General features: G+C 38.6%; 1 protein-coding gene across 1 annotated transcript in view; it reads right to left on the bottom strand.

Moving 5' to 3' along the window:
* Positions 1 to 19,474, bottom strand: part of LOC124147162 (serine-rich adhesin for platelets-like) — a 256,087-nt gene that overhangs the window by 79,914 nt on the left and 156,699 nt on the right. The window contains exon 6 of the mRNA XM_046517776.1: positions 11,282 to 11,640. Coding sequence (XP_046373732.1) covers positions 11,282 to 11,640 — 359 coding nt within the window. The remainder of the gene's footprint in view (positions 1 to 11,281; positions 11,641 to 19,474) is intronic.

Genomic DNA, 19,474 nt, shown 5'->3' with positions numbered 1-19,474 from the left:
ATAAGAGGATGTTGTAAATGAATATGAACAGCCATGCTGTCTGACAGTTGATAAAATTTGAGATCTTCACAATCACCGGGTGTGACCATGTAGACAGAATCTCGTTAGGGTTTGTGATTTTTACATTTGCCCAATGACCATAGTGAGTATTGCTGGGGATACCAAACGTAACAGTTTATTATTAGAGGTTGTGAGTACCTTTTCCACGTAGATAGGATATATTTAGGATTTTAATCCTTCTTTGGGAGGCATTTAGAAGTTGGAGTACTACGTTAGGATAAGATTTATGGGTGACTTTAATCCTTTCTTTCTCTGTGGGTAATCATTTCACGTTGATTGGAGGAAGTCACTCAACCAGGTCATGACAGGTCGTGAGTTTACTCACTAACTACTGTGAGCGTTTTTGGCATAACATCTTTTCTTGTATAAACATAGAAACGATGCTCACTCACTCACTGTTAATCTTCTGCAATTTGCTGGCAAAGTGGGGATAAACCTCAGTGTCAAAGACGATCAAACTTAGTTCGAATCCTTGTTTATATGTGAAATCTCCCAAATGGGGACATTTTCATAAACTTGGCAAGTGATGATGAATTTTAATATTAATATTATTATAGTTTATGAAATTGTTAATAAAACTTTAATAAAATCGTGCTTCACTCTCACGAAAAATATATTGTCTGTGAGTAAATTTATTTGTCACGTTACATCGTCATTTTTCAGTGATATTGGGACTACATGAAACATGGCTGGTTTTACATTTCTGATACAGGTGCTTGACTGACTGAGTAGTTCATGATCAATAAGATATGTTTAAATCAGTCAAGTTTGCAACAATAGATGAATAAGTTGATACATTTGGACCGCAGATACCGATTAACAACTTAAGACATAGAGGCAGGGAGGAGATATATAACCAAACCTATGATCCTGTTGAGACAGTTGACAGTTAGAACGTTGGATTAAATGACAGTAACTAATTTGAACATTCCCCAGTTATATCATAAAATACATCATAACTCATAACAGTCCGAGAGACAGCTTCCAGACATATACTAGTATTGAAGGGACAATCGCTTTTGACAGTTTAAAAATAAACTCACCTTAAGGTGCTTGGCAAGTCAAAACTGACCTCCCTGAATATGTTTTTTAGGTTTGACAGCAACTATGCTTGTGGATTTCAGAGATAGACATGATTGGTTAGCTAGATGTTATTACAATAAGCGAAAATGTCTTAAAAGTCCACAGTTGGTTTAATAGTACAAAAAGTGTGTTATAGATCTATCAACGTTTTCTTTTATTGAACATAATATTTGCACTATATTGCTGTAAGCTGTAAATAATCTAACCTCCCCATGTACGTAATTTACATATGTTTATGTATGGCCAGAACAGCAAATAGAGTTCTGGTAGATAGGTACCTCGGAGATTTAACGTGCGCTTTCCGACTTAAGCCTATCTCGCACACGGGGAAGCACTTGTACTATTAGGGTAAAAAAGCGTAATGATTAAATAAAGAAGTGCAACTAGTCTGTGTAGTTTGTGATGTCGTACTCGATGTCCTGTCCACCCTTCTTGTGCACCATGGCGAAAGGGACTCCTTGTTTGGCGTAGAGATATTCCTTTGGGGTGTTGATCTGGTCAACCTTGAGATCCGGCCGGGGCCTGTAGTGGTTGATCGGAATGTCTGATTTTTCCACTAGTAAATAAAGTTCTTTGGTATGACCTCTTTTATCCCTGCGGACGTTATCCTAATGTTCAATTTCAGTCTGCCTCACCAAGCGTAAGAAAGCATTGTACATGTTCTGATAAACCACACTGATGCAATTAAGCAAATGAATATTTGCTGTGGGCAAATATCTATTTTCTATATATATTTGTAGATATGAAGCATTCTAGTTAATTGTGGATGCACTGGGCAGACAGAATTGTGTTTATTTCCAGGCCATCCTGATCGTCGTTTACTACTATAAGGTGTATGGTTGGAGGCAAGATCAAAGGCGCCGCACAGCATTATTAGATAACAGACGGGGTCGTCCGTTTCGCTTTGAACAACCACCCCACCTGTCTGTAGGAGTTATATAATCGGTGCGCAAATAATTGTCAAGTCCACTGCCGGGCTGATGCGGTGTCAGTGTCAGCGATGAACATGAACGCTCAAATTATAGACTTGTAGCTTTGCTTAGCCAAAATATTTGAAAAGTGTATATTCAATTCTCTGATAACAGCAAATATAACCTTAGAAAAAGATTCAACATACAAACAATCAAATGTACAACACAGTCCTATGCTTATTATCATTTCTTCTGGATATGATCAACCTGCGGAACCCTCTATCCGATGAAGTAACTAATGCTCGCTCATTAAAAGAAATCAAATCCTTAATTAATCGTTCTGATGCAATTATTAATAATTTTGACTTCAAATATTTTCATAGATCATGCCAAATTGTCCACTGTCGCCTTAGGCTCGGCTGCAGTGACTTAAACGCTGATAAGGTTAGACGACATGTATCAGACATACCAGACTGCACTTGTGGATATCACCTTGAAGATGCAATTCACTTTTTCTATAACTGTTAAAAAATACGATAATATCAGAAACACTGTGTATTTCTACACACATGGGTATGGTCTAAAAATGATATTACATGGCAGTAGTTAAGCAGTTCTACAAACATGACTCTTCTTAAATCAGTTCATGACATCATTGTCAAAAGCAAAAGGTTTGAGTAGCTTAATTTTATGCATGTAGTAAAGGAAAACTGCATTACCTTATTTCACAGACACCACTTGCTTCAGTGTATTGGCTTCGTGTATTTCATTTGTGCATTTTGTATGTTTATGTTCATCACTCTCTTATATATATCCAGCTGTTGTTAAGTTGTTACCTGGAGAGGTATTACATAAGCAAGTTTTGCTTGTTTACCGATCCAGATTTCTTTTGAAATAAAAATACGTTTAAGCCAACACAGCTAACCGTAAAACACATGATTGTAAACTATTCAAAAAGGGGCACTAATCTCTGGCTTCTTCTCGGGTGTCGGACTCAAACTCATTTATTCTTAGAATAACATGACATACAATTATGTACAATTTTTATTATGTACAATTTAATAAAAATAGGATACGTGGATACTAATACAATTTACCAATTGTATTGTACACATTGTTAAGGAATTTAGATAGGCCTTTTAGATTTCTTACACTGTTAGTGGTCATAATTTTCTTAAATGTTTAGAAACTTAAGATATTGCTTATTTAAGAGTTCATATCGCCGTTGGTGAAAAGCTTCACATCGGAATATATAATGCAATTCATCTCCCACAGCGATAGAATCACAGAGTGGACACTGGTTGTCTTCCCTGGGAATGTTCAGCCATCGACCAGTTTCAACTGGTACTCCTTGGTTAGAAAGTTCTGACTTTTAGTATTGGGAGAAATATTGATTCTGATAGCAGTAGATATTTCTCAAATGAAGGTTGATTCTTCAGGTAAGACGACCTATGGATTTCCGCTTGGGCTTACTAGCTGCCGTGAGTCAATTTGCTCGTTAACGCAACCGAGCGTGACAAGAGACTGGGCTACCAGTCTGCAAGGACAGCTAAATAAACTTACGCATTTTTGAAAACTGATTGGTTACCCGTGATCTATGAGGATTTCAACAAAGGGCGCATGGTAATTAATTTCTTCAGCCTAAACAAACAGACAAATAACGGCGAAAGCTCATCGGATGTTGTCATTTGGAAATACCCCTGATTGTTACAGTTTGATAATAAAAAAGTATCCCTGAGTGATTTCGGATTGCGTGGATGATACAATTACTACTCCCTTGTTGTCATCCACATTTTCTGGTATAACCCTACACTTCTGTATTTGTCGTAATTCACTTGCTGCTCAGTTAATGAATTTATAACATGTATACTTAGTTGTAGCACCACTCAGATTACCCGATAAAGGTTCAAATTTGGTCTTTCTTGTACCTGGGCTAATTATTTAATCTAAATCCAGGTTTGAAGTGAGGTGGAATGTGAGTTATGCACGTCGCAGCCCAGCAAGTGATGTATGATCAGTTGCTTTACTTTTTTTGTAAATCAACTGATCATTCCCAGACATCAAAGGATCTACAGGAAATACGTTGATTGATTAATTACTGTTATCTTGCACAGTGGATATGTCAAAAGTAAGTGTTTACATGTGAAGGTAGGGTTACTAAACCTAGGGAATACTCATATCATGGCGTGAAGTACAGTTGTAAAAACAACATACTTTGTTCAAAGGGTAACCGATAATACACTGACTGGTTGTTCATTGTTATCTAACTCAATGTATGTTTTTAAGAACCGTGGACATTATAAAAATAGTTGTCACGTGGGCTTTCTCAGCTAACTTGGCACCTATGTGAAACAATTGAAACAAAATAAGTGATCAGTTAAGAAACAAACACGGGTTATACTATTCGATACATTTAAATAACGTTTAAAAACGATATATTTAAATATTTTAATATATTTCATATATATTCCAAATATTGTTTCCAAATAATTATTATTAAAGTATTTGATTCTCACATAGACATTTTACATCGAATAAGTATTTTTGTACAGCTGCAGACGCAATGGATATTGTTCCTGTATGTTGATATTCCCGGATACTTTACAACTTTGGTAGGTTGTTATAATGATATTTGCATTTTGTTTTCATTCATTCGCTGCAGCTTTGAACAGAATCATTCTTGTTCCTTTCCGTTTGGTTGGAAAGTTTTTCGATGCGCGATAGATGGTGTTTTCACAAGTATTTTCTTTTGTAAGCGTGTATATGTTACAGTCAATGTGTAAAATATGATTCACTCAGGCAATTTATTAAATATCTAAATATTTCAGTCATTTTACAAATTGACTGAATAATCCATTCATTTATTTAACCGACTGACTAAAAAGGATAAAGACGACCAAGAGAGCTTAAACACATCACAATATATTAATTATGCTAAGAAAAAAAGCCAAACAATACAGAACTGTACTTGGTGATGATATTAAACATAAACAAATATTTGGAATTCGTTATCATATTAATAAAAATGGACATATTTTTCAGTTAATTTGTAAAATAAACTGAATATTTAGGCGTTTAATACATTTCCTTAGTGAAATCTGTTTACATTTTGAATGTAAACATATACACACGGTAAAATAAGCAATGTTCAGTGAAATATTTACTCTGTGTTGCAAGTCAAAATAGTGTACACGAAGATCGCACAATTACCAAGCAAGTGACTTCACCATTACCGATGCTCCCCACAAATATACCTACATTTCAAAAACTGTATTTCATTTTTGTTGATCAGTTATACGTCCTTCTACTTTCAATTAAAATGCGCTTACGAATGGCGAGCACAGGTCGCGAACAAGTCTAGATTTCTGCTATATCATCCGGATACTCACTGGGAAAATACAGTAATGCACAGGTAACAACTACTCCCGCGGAATTGCTTTAGATCAGTGCTCCTTTGTACGTTGAAATACTATATATTGTGAATGCCAAAATGATGTATCAAGGATCAAGTAGAAGATACATTGACCGTTGCGCTGGGAGTTTATTCAACAGACCGTGAAAATAACACTGCTGTATCTTATTATTTATTTTAGATGACGCAGGCAAAGCTCACTTCTCCTGGCGGCCATTATCAAACGGCCAGCTAAAACCCCGCGCTTACGTCTACAGGTCTCTTCCTGTAGTACGGTAATTAGTATTCTCTCCCTCAGGTGTATCCTCAATGATATAACCCACCCTCATTAATTACATGCTGCTCTTTTCCAGCCTCACGGCTATGGAGCTGTGATAAAGAGTCCAAGTCATCATAAAGTAATTAGGGTCCAATAAAAACAATGCGCCGCCAAACCTCATACATATTATCACTGAAAGTCGTACTACAGACGGTTAATGTCAAATCACAATAAAAGCATTTCAATTGCAATAACATGTTCCAGGACCATGTATTCTCTTAACACCATCGGATTTAGAAGCAATGGTCGTATAAAACAAAACAGATCTATTTAATCGCAACAGTATTCATGTTATTCCCACAAAATCACATAAAGAAAGGAGACAATAGGAAATACATGTGTATTATCATTTTTCGTCAGGATAACAAAATTTTCTCTCCTTGTTACCACCTCCAGGTTCAGCTTAACACGGGTCCTCCTTTGGTCAAAAGTTTGTTCCTCCTCTAATGAGTGTGTCACGCGTTGCACACGAGTGGCGGACGGGGTGCACACCCGTGTGCAACGCGTTGCACACGGGTCTCACACGCGTGACCAACCCGATGCACACTGGTTGCGTAACGCGTTGCCCATGCGTGTAAGGGGAATGAACTTCTAGGCAGTAGTGTACGCACGGATATTTATTACAAGGTGAGGATCCTCCGTTTTGTATCCCTTGTGATGAAAGAATCACGGTCAAGCATGTCCTGCTTGACTGTGTTGATTTTTCCATCACAAGGGATAAATATTTCAATGTAAAAACAATTAAGGACCTTTTTAATGATGTTAATTCTCGTTTAATAATATGTTTTTTAAAGGAAATAGAGCTTTTTCATAAATTTTGATGTGTTCAATGTATTGTTTTACAAATTGGTAGTGCGAAATTCATAACTTAGATTGTTAGTGGCTGTACCCTTGAGGGGGGTTGAAGTAGCGTAAAATTATTGTCCCCCTAAGAGGGTATGTAAGTCCCAAATCATTCGAAGTATTTTTCTGCACACTAGGCTTTTAAACGTAGTATCTTCGTTATTTTAATCTAAGGCTTAACTGGTACACTGTCGCCAGTGACTGAAGGGATGATATAAATCCTGCCGGGGTCCATGCAGGAAGCAAAAGTACTGTAAGTCCCCATGGTCCCCAGTATGGTGATCTCCCTTCAGTTGCTGACGATTTCTAGCCCATTTTTAAATTGTGATGTTCATTAATGCTTACTGCCTTTTAATATTCTCAACTAGTTTTAAATCAAGTCTGTGATATTCTAGTTATTCTACTGTCCTTCGTTGACAGCTTTTTATTCAGTTTAAATATATGTATCATAAATGTATCATAAATGTACCTTCTCGTCACGATATGGCTGAAATATTGCCCATGTGACGTTAAATAATAACTCACTCACTCACAAGGCAGTATTTTGTCTGTCACTTTATTCAGTATAAAAATTAACAGTTTGTCAAAAGTTGTCAATGATTCAGTTGGTGGATCACTTTTTGTGGATGATTTTAATATATTTGTCGTGGTAAAATATGCACACAATAGAAAGGCAAATACAATTATGTCTGAATAAAATTCACAAGTGGTGTCTAGAAAACGGGTTTAAATTTTCCAAATCAAAAACTAATTGCATACATTTCTGCAGAAAATATAAGCCACATATGGACCCTGAACTATTTCTGAATGGCACCCCTATCAAAGTTGTTGGGGCTTATTTTTGATAACCACTTAACTTTCCTTCCACATATTAAATACCTTAAAGCTAAATGCCTTAAGACACTCGATCTATTGAAAGTTGTTTCAAATTCAAAGTGGGGAGGGGATCAAACAACCCTCTTACACTTATACAGGTCACTGATCCGTTCAAAACTTGATTATGGCTCCATCGTCTATGGTGGAGCCTGCAAAAGTAATTTACAAAAACTATACTGAAACAAATTAAAAACTTCACAATCCTAAAATATTTACATTTTGACCAGTTATCATTGTGGGCCCTTATTGTGTATTTAAACAGTTATGGCCACGTATTGCCTTCAGATAACACCCGTTTTTATGCAGGTGAATCGATCAAAATCATAGTGGCAAAAGTGGTTTTTCACGTGCAACTGGTCACGTGGCCATAATACCGCAAGTGTTTTCAGCCATACTTGTTAGCAGTCATTAAACCAAAAAAGAAAACCACAAGAAAACAAAAGCCTTTACGGCCATTTGTCATGCCACGCCTTTCAAATGTGTAACGTGAACGTGCCATCGGCATGTTGCAGACGGGAACGTCCGTAGCTGAAGTCGCAAGGACGATGGGTTGTAGTCGACGGACTGTTTAAGATTTACAGACGCGTCTACAGCAAACGGGTACCACCGCTGATTGCCCTCGGCCAGGTCGACCACGTGTGACGTCACATGCAGAGGATCGTCAGATTGTCTTACGTCACCTCCGTAACCGATTTTTGACGGCTACATCAACCAGAAATGAACTGTTTAGGAGTAGACTGAGTGCGCAAACTGTTCGAAACCGTCTGAGAACTGCTCACCTTCAAGCACGACGGCCATACTGCGGGCCGATTCTGACTCAATTACACAGACGTCAATTGTGGGCACAGCGACACTTACGATGGACTAAGAGGATTTGGAATCAAGTCGTCTTCAGTGATGAATCCCGATTTAATCTTCGATTTGCTGATGGTAGGGCGAGGGTGTGGAGTCGCCGTCATGAACGTTACGCCCAGCGTTGTGTACAGGAAGTTGACAGATTTCGAGGCGGAAGTGTCATGGTGTGGGGTGCTTTCTGTAGCAATGCACGTTCCAGGCTTCTTGTCATCCTAGGCAACCTCAACGCTGCTGCTTACCGCGACCAGGTACTGGCACCAGAACTTCTGCCTTTTATGGCAGCACATGGACCCGGTTTGATCTTCCAACACGACAATGCCAGACCCCACACAGCAATTTTGACAAGGAATTTCCTTCAGAATGCGGGAGTCCCGACCTCAATCCCATCGAACACGTCTTGGATGCTCTTGGCAGAAGTCTGCGCACTCTCCAGAACCAACCACAGAATTTACAAGATCTTGGCACCATTTTGCAGCAACAATGGCGTCGTCTTCCCAATCATTTGTTCACAAGCATCACAAGGTCCATGCGGAGGCGTTGTGTCGCAGTTGTCAACGCACATGGTGGCCATACACGCTACTGAACTTGTGTGCCACCGTTAATTAAAATCCTTCTTTGGACACTAATGATTAAAAATAACCTTCTCTGATACATTTGTCCGTTGTATACCATATATGGGATCACTTTTAAAAATGTGAAATTTTTAATTTGACTCAGTATAGATACTATACATCATCAGGGCCTGAGGCTTTGCCCTGGAGCCTTTAGAACGTCTCCCATTCACAGTCTCTATATAGAAGCAGATGAGCCTTCTCTTAAACAACGCCGTCTAAAATTATCATTACAAGACATCACAAAATGATTTCTAATCAGTCAAATCCAGCTTTTGAATGCATATTCAATCCTCTCTAAGAAGATCTTTACAATATGAAATCAACACTCACTCCACCACTCGGAATCAGAATAAAATCTGCAATATCAGCTTCTGATATTAAACTCCAAGATATAGCTCCTACTCAACTTTTCTCATCTCCTCCTTGGCAAATGGTAAAGCCAGAGGTAGATCTTACATTAACAAAACTTAAGAAATCTGATACTAACCAATTAATTTACCAAAAAGAATACCATCAACTAAGAAACACTTACGACACTTATAAATCTATATTTACAGATGGATACAAGGATGGTGGCGCAGTTGCTAGTGCCACTGTCATTGGATCCAGAACAATATCTTCACGATTAGCCGATAACAGTTCCATATTTACAGCAGAAGCACATGCCATTTTTACAGCACTAAAATATATTAGTCATCAATCTAAACATAACAATTCATTATTTTTTCTGATTCACTTTCGTGCCTTCAGGCGATTATCAATATGCCTTCGAAACATCCACTTTTAATCCAAATTCTTGAATTATTTAATGATCTTGCTACTGGCCAATATGACATCGTCTATTGTTGGTTACCAAGCCATGTTGATATCACTGGTCACGCAGTGGCCGATGCTGCTGCTAAAGCAGCACTCACCAAATCAGTAACACCACTTCTCATACCCTTCACTGATTATAAACCTGCGATTAGATCTTACATTCGTGATCTGATGCAAAAGAAGTGGGACACCCAAGAAGGTATCAATAAATTACATCAAATTTAACCAAAAATCGGTTACACCATTTTGGCTGTCAGTCCATATTTGAAGAGGTCATTATGCGACGATGCCGTATTGGCCATTCAAGATATACACATGAATATTTGTTAAAAGGTGAGGATCCTCCGTTTTGTATCCCTGCTTGTCATGCTTGACTGTATTGATTTTTCCATCACAAGGCATAAATATTTCAATGTTAAAACAATTAAGGACCTTTTCAATGATGTTAATTCTCGTTTAATATTATTTTTTTTAAAAGAAATAGAACTTGTTCATAAATTTTGATGAACTTACTGTATTGTTTTTAAAAATTGGTAGTACAGTTTAATAACTTAGATTATTAGTGGCTGTATCCTCGAGGGGGGTTGAAGTAGCGTAAAATTATTGTCCCCCTAGAAGGGTATGTAAGTCCCATATCATTCGAAGTTTTTCTGCAGACCAGGCTTTTAAACGTAGTATATTCGTTATTTTAATCTAAGGCTTAACTGGTACACTGTCGCCAGTGACTGAAAGGATGATATAAATCCTGCGGGGTCCATGCAGGAAGCAAAGATACTGTAAGTCCCCATGGTCCCCAGTATGGTGATCTCCCTTCAGTGGCTGACGATATCTAGCCAGTTTTTAAATTGTGTTGTTCATTAATGCTTACTGCTTTATTAATATTCTCAGCTAGTTTTCAATCAAGTATGTGATATTCTAGTTATTCTACTGTCCATCGTTTACAGCTTTTTATTTAGTCTAAATATATGTATCATAAATGTATCATAAATGTATAACTTCTCGACACGATATGGCTGAAATACTGCCCATGTGACGTTAAATACTAACTCACTCACTCACTATAATGGCAGGGATAGTTTACAAAATGGTGTTACCTTTCACTTATCAACCATTACATGTACCTGCAATTCATTCACAGAGAAGCATCGTAGTATACATTGAACATGTATGGAGGGTATTACCATAGCCCGCCACAGGATGATGACCTTATAGTCGCACACAAATTGTAATTAGTGTCACAATACAGTTATATGTTGTTTTTTTCAAGAAATCCGCTGATTTCCGCAGATTGTTAGCGAATTATTCGCAACTTACCCGCGGATAATCCGCGGATAATTCGCAATTTCACTACAGAGCACGATAAAAAACCTTTGAGGGGAAATGGTTGTCACCGTCAGTTTGAAATCTACTGAACCGTATCGTTAGTAACATCATTGTAATGTTGTCAATTGAAAATGGTTGTTCCTGGGTGAATTTACTTAATAATACTTACTGTGTACGGAATCCGGATTATGCTAAAGCCATGAGATGTATGAATAGTGAAAACGACATGATGTTTCATTTCGTCAACTTCGATACTGTATGATTTTCTGTTGTAAGCATCACAATTGCCTATCATTGCCCGCCGCATCTTTTCTTTGCTCCAGTGAACCCAAGGAAAGAATCGAAATCGTATGGTCAAACTCTCCTGAATTGCATTATTGAAACGCCATGTTTCAAGGGACCCGTCCGCAAAGAATCTTGCTTCGTTTTCTATTATTTGAACATTATTTTTCTTTAAAACAAATGTGTTGCTCCCAGATTCATCTTTGATTCCATGTGAGAATGTTAGCACTAGATCCGGACGGCATTCTGAAATATCAAAACAGGTTCATTCTTAAGGTTCATGTGTGATGAGAAAATGGGATTTAATCATTTTATATATTGTTAAGAAAGTGCTAACCTCCTGAGTCGCCAGAATTAAAAAGGGCAAAAATGGCTGTATTGAAATATATCTCCAATCAGCTGGGATTAATACACGCTTGGAATAATAAGTGAGTGAGTGAGTTAATATTTAAAGTCACATCGGCAGTATTTCAGCCATATCGTGACTTCAGTGTTGGAATAATAAGTTGTAATGTAAACCATACACAATTCTTAAAAGGGTATTTTGATGTTGGTAGTTTGCAAAACAAATCTAGAACAGAACGCTAAAGGTACGATTCTTCATACACTCTACTCCATCTCAACAAGAAGCAAATAGGAGTACAACGAAGTCTTCCTCACGTTTGCTTGACATTGCTCATGTGGAAGCACCATTATGAATACACAAAACAAAAAACAATGGAATTGAAGAGAATTTTAATGAAATACAACTTTCAATCCAAAACCGTCAGCTTTTTGTCTTCAGGAAGCATACCTAAAAAACACCGATCCATTTGCTATACGCCAGTACAGTTCTTCTTTACTGGTGCAGCAGGGGATATTCTATAGCCCTGTTCCACTCAACACTACTCTACAAACTGTTGCTATCCGTGGTACTTCGAACATGGTGTTTACATTAAGTTCACTGTATCTTTCACCTTCCTCAACTATCCGTCAATCAGATCTTCAGACTTTATACAATCAGCTTCCGAAGCCAGCTTATGCATCTTCAATGACGATTCAAATACCTATTTGCATCCTGCCACTGGCACATACTCTGCCCTAGATCTCTCACTGACAGATTCAATTATCTTAAATGAATTCGAATGCTCGGTCCATGATGACCTTTGTGGTAGTGACCATTTTCCAACAATACTTACAAAATACCAATCCGTCTGACGAACCACCTTCACAAAGTTGGAACTTTACAAAGTCCAATTGGTCTTTATTTCAAAGACATGTCTGAAGATGACATTACTTCTGAACTAAAAGACCAGGGTGTTACAGGTGTAAAACGTTTTACAAAGCGGCAGAATGGTCATATTGAAAAGTTGAATACATATCTTTTTACCTTTTCTCTTCCTGTTCCACCACATTCTATCCAAGCAGGTTACTGTAACATGGGTGTGGATGAGTACAAACCGAATCCACTCCGGTATTACTCATGTCAACAGTTTGGGCATGGTGCCCAATCATGTAGAAACAAAAAAGAAATGCCATCGATGTGGAGAACCTGCTCATGACACAATAGACTACTCAAATGATCCAAAATGTGCAAACTACTCTGGGAATCACGTTGCATCTTCCAAATCTTGTCCTGTCTGGCAATTTCAACACCAGATAATAAAAATGAAGCATGACAAGAACATTTCTTTTTCTGATGCCAAACATTTAGTATGTCGTCAACTTCCCCTACTGCAGCTGTGTCATATTCTGCAATTGTCACCCGTACGTCTCCAAAAAGTTCAAAATCATTTGCCTCTGTTGAATGCCAGACGGATGTTACTTGGGTTAACTCCGACAACTTTTCTTTGGTTCAGTCAAGTTCTTCTCCTCAAGCAGAAGACGCATCAACAACTTTGTTACCACCTATGGCAGCAGCGCCGGCATCATCACTAGCATCGGCACCAAATCCATCACCTAATGTGACTAATGCCAGCAAAAAAGTAGACTACTCCAGAAACTCTGATCGTGTGTCGAAGGGTCACCGTTGACCCTATTCAAATTTATAATAGGTTTCAAACCTTGGAGGACATGGATGTCTCTCCTCATCCAAATGGGCGCAATAGAAGTAAGTCGCCTAGAAATGGGAGACGTAGATCTCCCGTTCATCCACCTGTCACTTGAACACCATGAATCCACTTATTCAGTGGAATTGCAGAGGTCTAAGGACCAATTTTAATTAATTACAATTATTAGTACAGGACTATCAGCCGTCAGCATTCTGTCTGCAAGAGACTTATCTCAAACCAACCGATAAGTTTGACTTGCGTAAATACATTTCGCATCATTCATTTTCTCCTCCCGCTGTTAAAGCTACTGGAGGATGTTCTATTTTAGTGAGGCAAGATGTGATCCACAACCCTGTTCCTCTGAATGTCAGTCTACAGGCTGTTGCAGTTCGACTCACATTGCACGTTGTTTTCACTTTATGCTCATTATATATTCCACCCTCATCAGCTCTTAGGCGGCCTGAACTACAGTCATTATATGACAAACTCCCGAAACCCTGTATAATCATGGGCGACTTGAATGGCCATAATCCTCTATGGGGAAGTGCCAACACAAATTCAAAGGGAAAAATCATTGAAGATTTTATTACTGACAATAATCTATGTTTACTCTTCAACAAAAAAAAAGAAGGCACTCGTGAAGAGCAACCTCCTCGTGGTGAGTGCTGGGTAGCGCTAATAGCTCTTCCCCCGTGTGGAACCGGGGTTGAATATTTCCACAGCACCCCATTGCTGGTCGTAAGAGGCGACCAAAGTGGGCAGCCCGTTTGCCGTGGGTTGCGTCCCTGTGTCGGCGGAGGACGGGAGTCTGGTAGTTGAGGGCACTGGTTCCTTGAACTGTGTTCCTTTGCCCAACACACTACTTCGACCCTTACTTCGCCTAGACGGGTGGTAAGATGGGCCCGGTCTTATCAATCGGCTGGTCATGCCATGCCCTGTGCGTAATATTGTATATGCACACCTGTGTTGTATTTTACTGTATATTTTGGTCTTGGCCGTGCATAACTTGTGTGAATACTCAATTTTGGATCGAATAAATTGCCTAGAGTCTTACGCCAGAAGGCGGTGGCTCATGGGCCAATCTGGTGATGTTGACCTCTGTATTCTGTATGTCTCCAGTTTCTTGTCATGGACTGAACCTGCCTGGCACTACATCTGGTAGATAAATATAGCTATTCAATCATATTTGCTGGAGTATTACATCCCTGTATCCCTGGTGTTTGCATGCTGGAAATCCGATGCGCTACAACACTGTCCTTGTTGACACTCCATGGGGGATGGGAAGCAGGTATGCTGAAACACTTTTCTTTCGCCATGTCTACCAAACAACCTGGTTCAATTCGTAACGATAAAAAAAGACGTCTTGAAGATGTTGATTCTGGGAACATTCCCACCAACTCCGATTCATGGGCCCGTTCCCTGGTGATCGAGGCTGCTGACAAACTACCTTTAAAATTGAATCCGTTTGCTATTTCAAAAGCTATTAACAGACACTGTGGAGAAGTGAAAAATGTCACTCGTCTCCGTAGTGGTTCTATTCTTGTGGAGTGTCTGAAGAAACAGCAATCTCTAAATCTCTTCTCGATCAGTCAATTTGCAAATGTTGAGGTTGCTGTTTCAGCACACAAGACTTTAAACTCCAGTAGAGGCATTGTTCGAGACAGAGCTCGATGTCTTTCGGATATGTCTGAACAAGAAATTGTTACAGAGTTAAAGGATCAGGCAGTGACAGCTGTTAAACGTTTCACAAAAAAAGGTCAATGGTGTTAACCCTCCCCTGAATACCTATCTCTTCACATTTGATAGACCAAGTATCCCTCATTCAATTAAAGCTGGTTATGTTAATATCGGAGTGGAGGTGTATGTCCCCAATCCACTCCGGTGTTATACTTGCCAAAAGTTTGGTCATGGTTCCAAATCTTGTGATCGACCCCATGTTTGCCAGCGTTGTGGTGGTAAACATGACAGCACTGAATGTAGGGAAGACGTCAAGTGTGCCAACTGTAATGGCCAACATGAAGCCTGGTCCAAATCCTGTCCACTCTGGAAGACTGAATCCCAGATATTGAAACTCAAACATCATAACAACATATCATATCTGGATGCCAAAAAACAAGTAGCAAATCAGCTGCCATCAACATTAACGTATTCTGCTGCAGTGTCTCGTTCTGTTGCCACTTCATCCATAGAGTGTCAGACTGAGTTGACATGGGTTCACTCCGTTCAACCAGTTGAAACAACGTCGGTCATTCAGCCAAACAAATCAGATTGTCATCCCACTACATCATCTTCAGAATCACAGACTGATCCACAACCTTTACCTGTTATTGAAAAACCAGGACATGTTCGCATGTCAAAGACAGAAAGAAAAAAACTAAACAGACAACATCTTAGGACACCCTCTCCTTCAGAGGTGCCTGTCCACAACTCCTTTGGACCTTTGGATATGGAGGTAACTCCGTCTTCTCAGGCCAGTGCTAGGAGTTCTTCACACTCGCGTGTGAGATTACCTATTGAGCCGCCATGACTCACACGCCTCATTTGATTCAGTGGAATTGCAGAGGACTCAGGAAAAACTTTAATGAGATACAATTGCTAATTCAGGACTTTACACCATCAGCACTGTGTCTCCAAGAGACTTATCTTAAGCACAGCGATGTATTTGATTTACGGAAATACAATTGCTATCATTCATTTTCACCTCCAGGTGAGAAAGCTACTGGAGGTTCTACTATATTGATCAGGCAAGGCATCATCCACAGTACTGTTCCCCTCAATACCAATCTTCAAGCTGTAGCTGTCCGACTTACCTTGCACATTGCACTTACTTTGTGCTCCTTATATATTCCTCCTTCGACTACTCTTCAGCAGGCTGATCTTCAGCATCTTTATGATCAGTTACCAAAGCCCTGTATCATCATGGGCGATCTAAATGGGCATAACCCTCTATGGGGAAGTCCAAATACAAACAGAAAGGGAAAAGTGCTCGAAGACTTTATTTCTGACAACAATCTCTGCCTTTTTAATGACGATTCAAACACTTATTTACATCCTGCTACAGGAACATATTCTGCACTGGATCTCTCCATCACAGATTCAGATCTTTACAACGAATTTGAATGGTCAGTTCATGATGACCTTTGTGGGAGTGACCATTTCCCTACCATTCTTAAAACTGTTAACCCTACTGATCGTCCACCAACAACACGGTGGAATTTTAATAAGGCTGATTGGTCTTTATATGAATTCCTATCCACTGAAAAATTAACACCTGACATTTTTCAACATGTTCAAGATCCGATACAGTTGTTTTCGGACTTGCTGAATGAAATTGCTGATGAAGCAATTCCAAAGTCCTCTGTAATTCCACATATTCGTAAACCATGGTTTAACAACGAATGCAAACAGGCACGAAAATATAGGAAGAAAGCGGAAAAGTATTTCCGCCGCCATCCTACAGTCCATAACCTAGATAAGGTCAAAATTACCAACGCCAAGGCACGACGTGCTTTCAAACAACATAAGCGTCAGTCTTGGAGGAACTATGTCTCCAAAATAAATTCCCGCACGCCCACTTCCAAGGTGTGGAATATGGTGCAAAGAATAAAAGGCAAAGGTTCAAAATCATCTGTTCACCATCTTAAGGAAGGTGACACGTTATTAACGGATAAAACTGATATTGCAAATAAACTTGGAGAAACGTTAGCGAAACATTCTTCAACATCTAATTATGTCCCGGAGTTTCAAAAATTTAAGACACAACAGGAAAAGATAAAAGTTAATTTCTCTTCTGATAATGGTGAAGACTATAATGAAGTCTTCTCATTACATGAGCTACATACCGCCCTTGGGCAAGCTCATGACACAGCAACAGGAGCTGATAACATTCATTACCAGCTTTTAAAACATTTACCAGAATCTTGTCTTGAGACACTTTTAGACATATTTGACCAAATATGGACATCAGGGAATTTTCCTACTTCATGGCATAATGCCATTGTAGTCCCAATACCGAAGCCTGGCCGGGATCATACAGATCCCTCGAACTATCGACCTATATCCTTAACAAGCTGCGTATGTAAAATCATGGAACGAATGGTTAATAATAGATTAATTTGGTATCTGGAAACCAATAATCTAATAACAAATATCCAATGTGGTTTCCGAAAAAATAGAAGTACTATCGACCATTTAGTACGATTAGAATCCTTTGAGAAAAATGCTATTGTAAATAAACAACACGTCGTATCAATTTTCTTTGATCTTGAGAAAGCATACGTTACTACTTGGAAACATGGCATTTTAAAGGATTTACATGATTTTGGTTTGAGAGGTCGTTTACCTCATTTTATATCCAAATTTTTAACAGACAGACAATTTCAAGTCCGAGTGGGTACCACACTGTCTGACCATTATAATCAGGATCAGGGTGTCCGACAAGGCAGTATTTTGTCTGTTACATTGTTTAGTATTAAAATAATTGGGTGAGTGAGTGAGTTAATATTTAAAGTCACATCGGCACTATTTCAGCCATATCGCGACTTGAACAAGTTAAACATTTATATTATATATAAAAACCTGTCGCCGAAGGACAGTACAACAATTAGCAATATATCACAGATTATAATTTTAAAAACTAATTTTAGAGCAATAAAACGATCAAATTAAATCAGACGACACAGTATAAAAACGGGCTGTAGATCGCCAGCAACCAAAGCTAGGCCACCATACTAGGGACCATGGGGACTTACGGTACTTCTGCTACCTACATGGTCCCCAGCAGGATTTACACCATCCCTCGGGCTACTGGCGATGATCAGAAATATGAGCCAAACAGTTAAAATCAACAAAAATGCTACGATTAAAATCACAGCAAAATGAAAAGATACTTTGAATGATACCGGACTTACGTACCTTCCCAGGGGGACAATTGTTTTACGATACTTCAACCCCCTGTGAAGATACAGCCACTAACAATCCAAGTCATAAATTCAATTTACCAAATTAAAATCACTTTCTATATACTATAATCAAAATTTATCTATTAATTCTATTTCTTTTAAAAACCGATGAGTAAATGAGCACTGATACTAAAAAGATCCTTGATGGACGAAACTTTGAAATACTTATCCCTTGTAATGGAAAAATCAATACAGTCAAGCAGGACATGCTTGACTGTAGTATTAAAATAAATAGTCTTTCCAAGGTTTTAAGTGATTCAGTGGATGGTTCACTGTTCGTGGATGATTTTAATGTATCTTGTTGTGGTAAAAATATGCATACCATAGACAGGCAGTTACAAATCTGTCTCAATAAAATACATAAGTGGTCTCTCGAAAAGGGGTTCAAATTTTCAAAATCCAAAACCAACTGTATACACTTCTGCAGAAAATATAAGCCGCATAAGGACCCTGAAATATTTTTGAATGGCACCCCTATCAAAGTTGTAAAAGAGGCCAAATTCTTGGGACTCATCTTTGATAGCCATTTAACTTTCTTACCACACACTAAATCACTTAAAGCTAAATGCCTGAAAGCACTCGATTTGTTGAAAGTTGTATCAAATTCAAAGTGGGGAGGGGATCAGACAACCCTCCTCCACTTATACAGGTCACTGATCCGTTCAATGGCTTGATTATGGCTCCATCGTCTATGGTGGAGCCTGTAAAAGTAATTTAAAAAAACGTGATACTATCCATCACCAAAGGACTGAGGCTTTGCCTTGGAGCCTTTCGCACTTCTCCTATTCCAAGTCTGTCTGTTGAAGCGGATGAGCCTTCTCTTAAACAACGCCGTTTGAAACTATCTTTACAATACTTCACTAAATTATATTCAAATCAGTCAAATCCAGCTTTTAATTGCGTATTTAATCCTCTCTACGAAGATATTTACAATAAGAAATCATCTCCTGTTCATCTCATCTCACCACTTGGAATAAGAATAAAATCAATGTTTCTGCTGCGAACATTAACTTTGAAGATATAGCTCCCACACAACTTTTTTTATCACCTCCTTGGCAAATGGTTAGACCAACTGTCGATCTCACATTA

Source organism: Haliotis rufescens, unplaced genomic scaffold, assembly GCF_023055435.1.
Source record: "Haliotis rufescens isolate VD_foot unplaced genomic scaffold, xgHalRufe1.0.p SCAF_90, whole genome shotgun sequence".
Classification (NCBI taxonomy): domain Eukaryota; kingdom Metazoa; phylum Mollusca; class Gastropoda; order Lepetellida; family Haliotidae; genus Haliotis; species Haliotis rufescens.
This window is presented reverse-complemented; position numbering and strand designations above follow the sequence as displayed.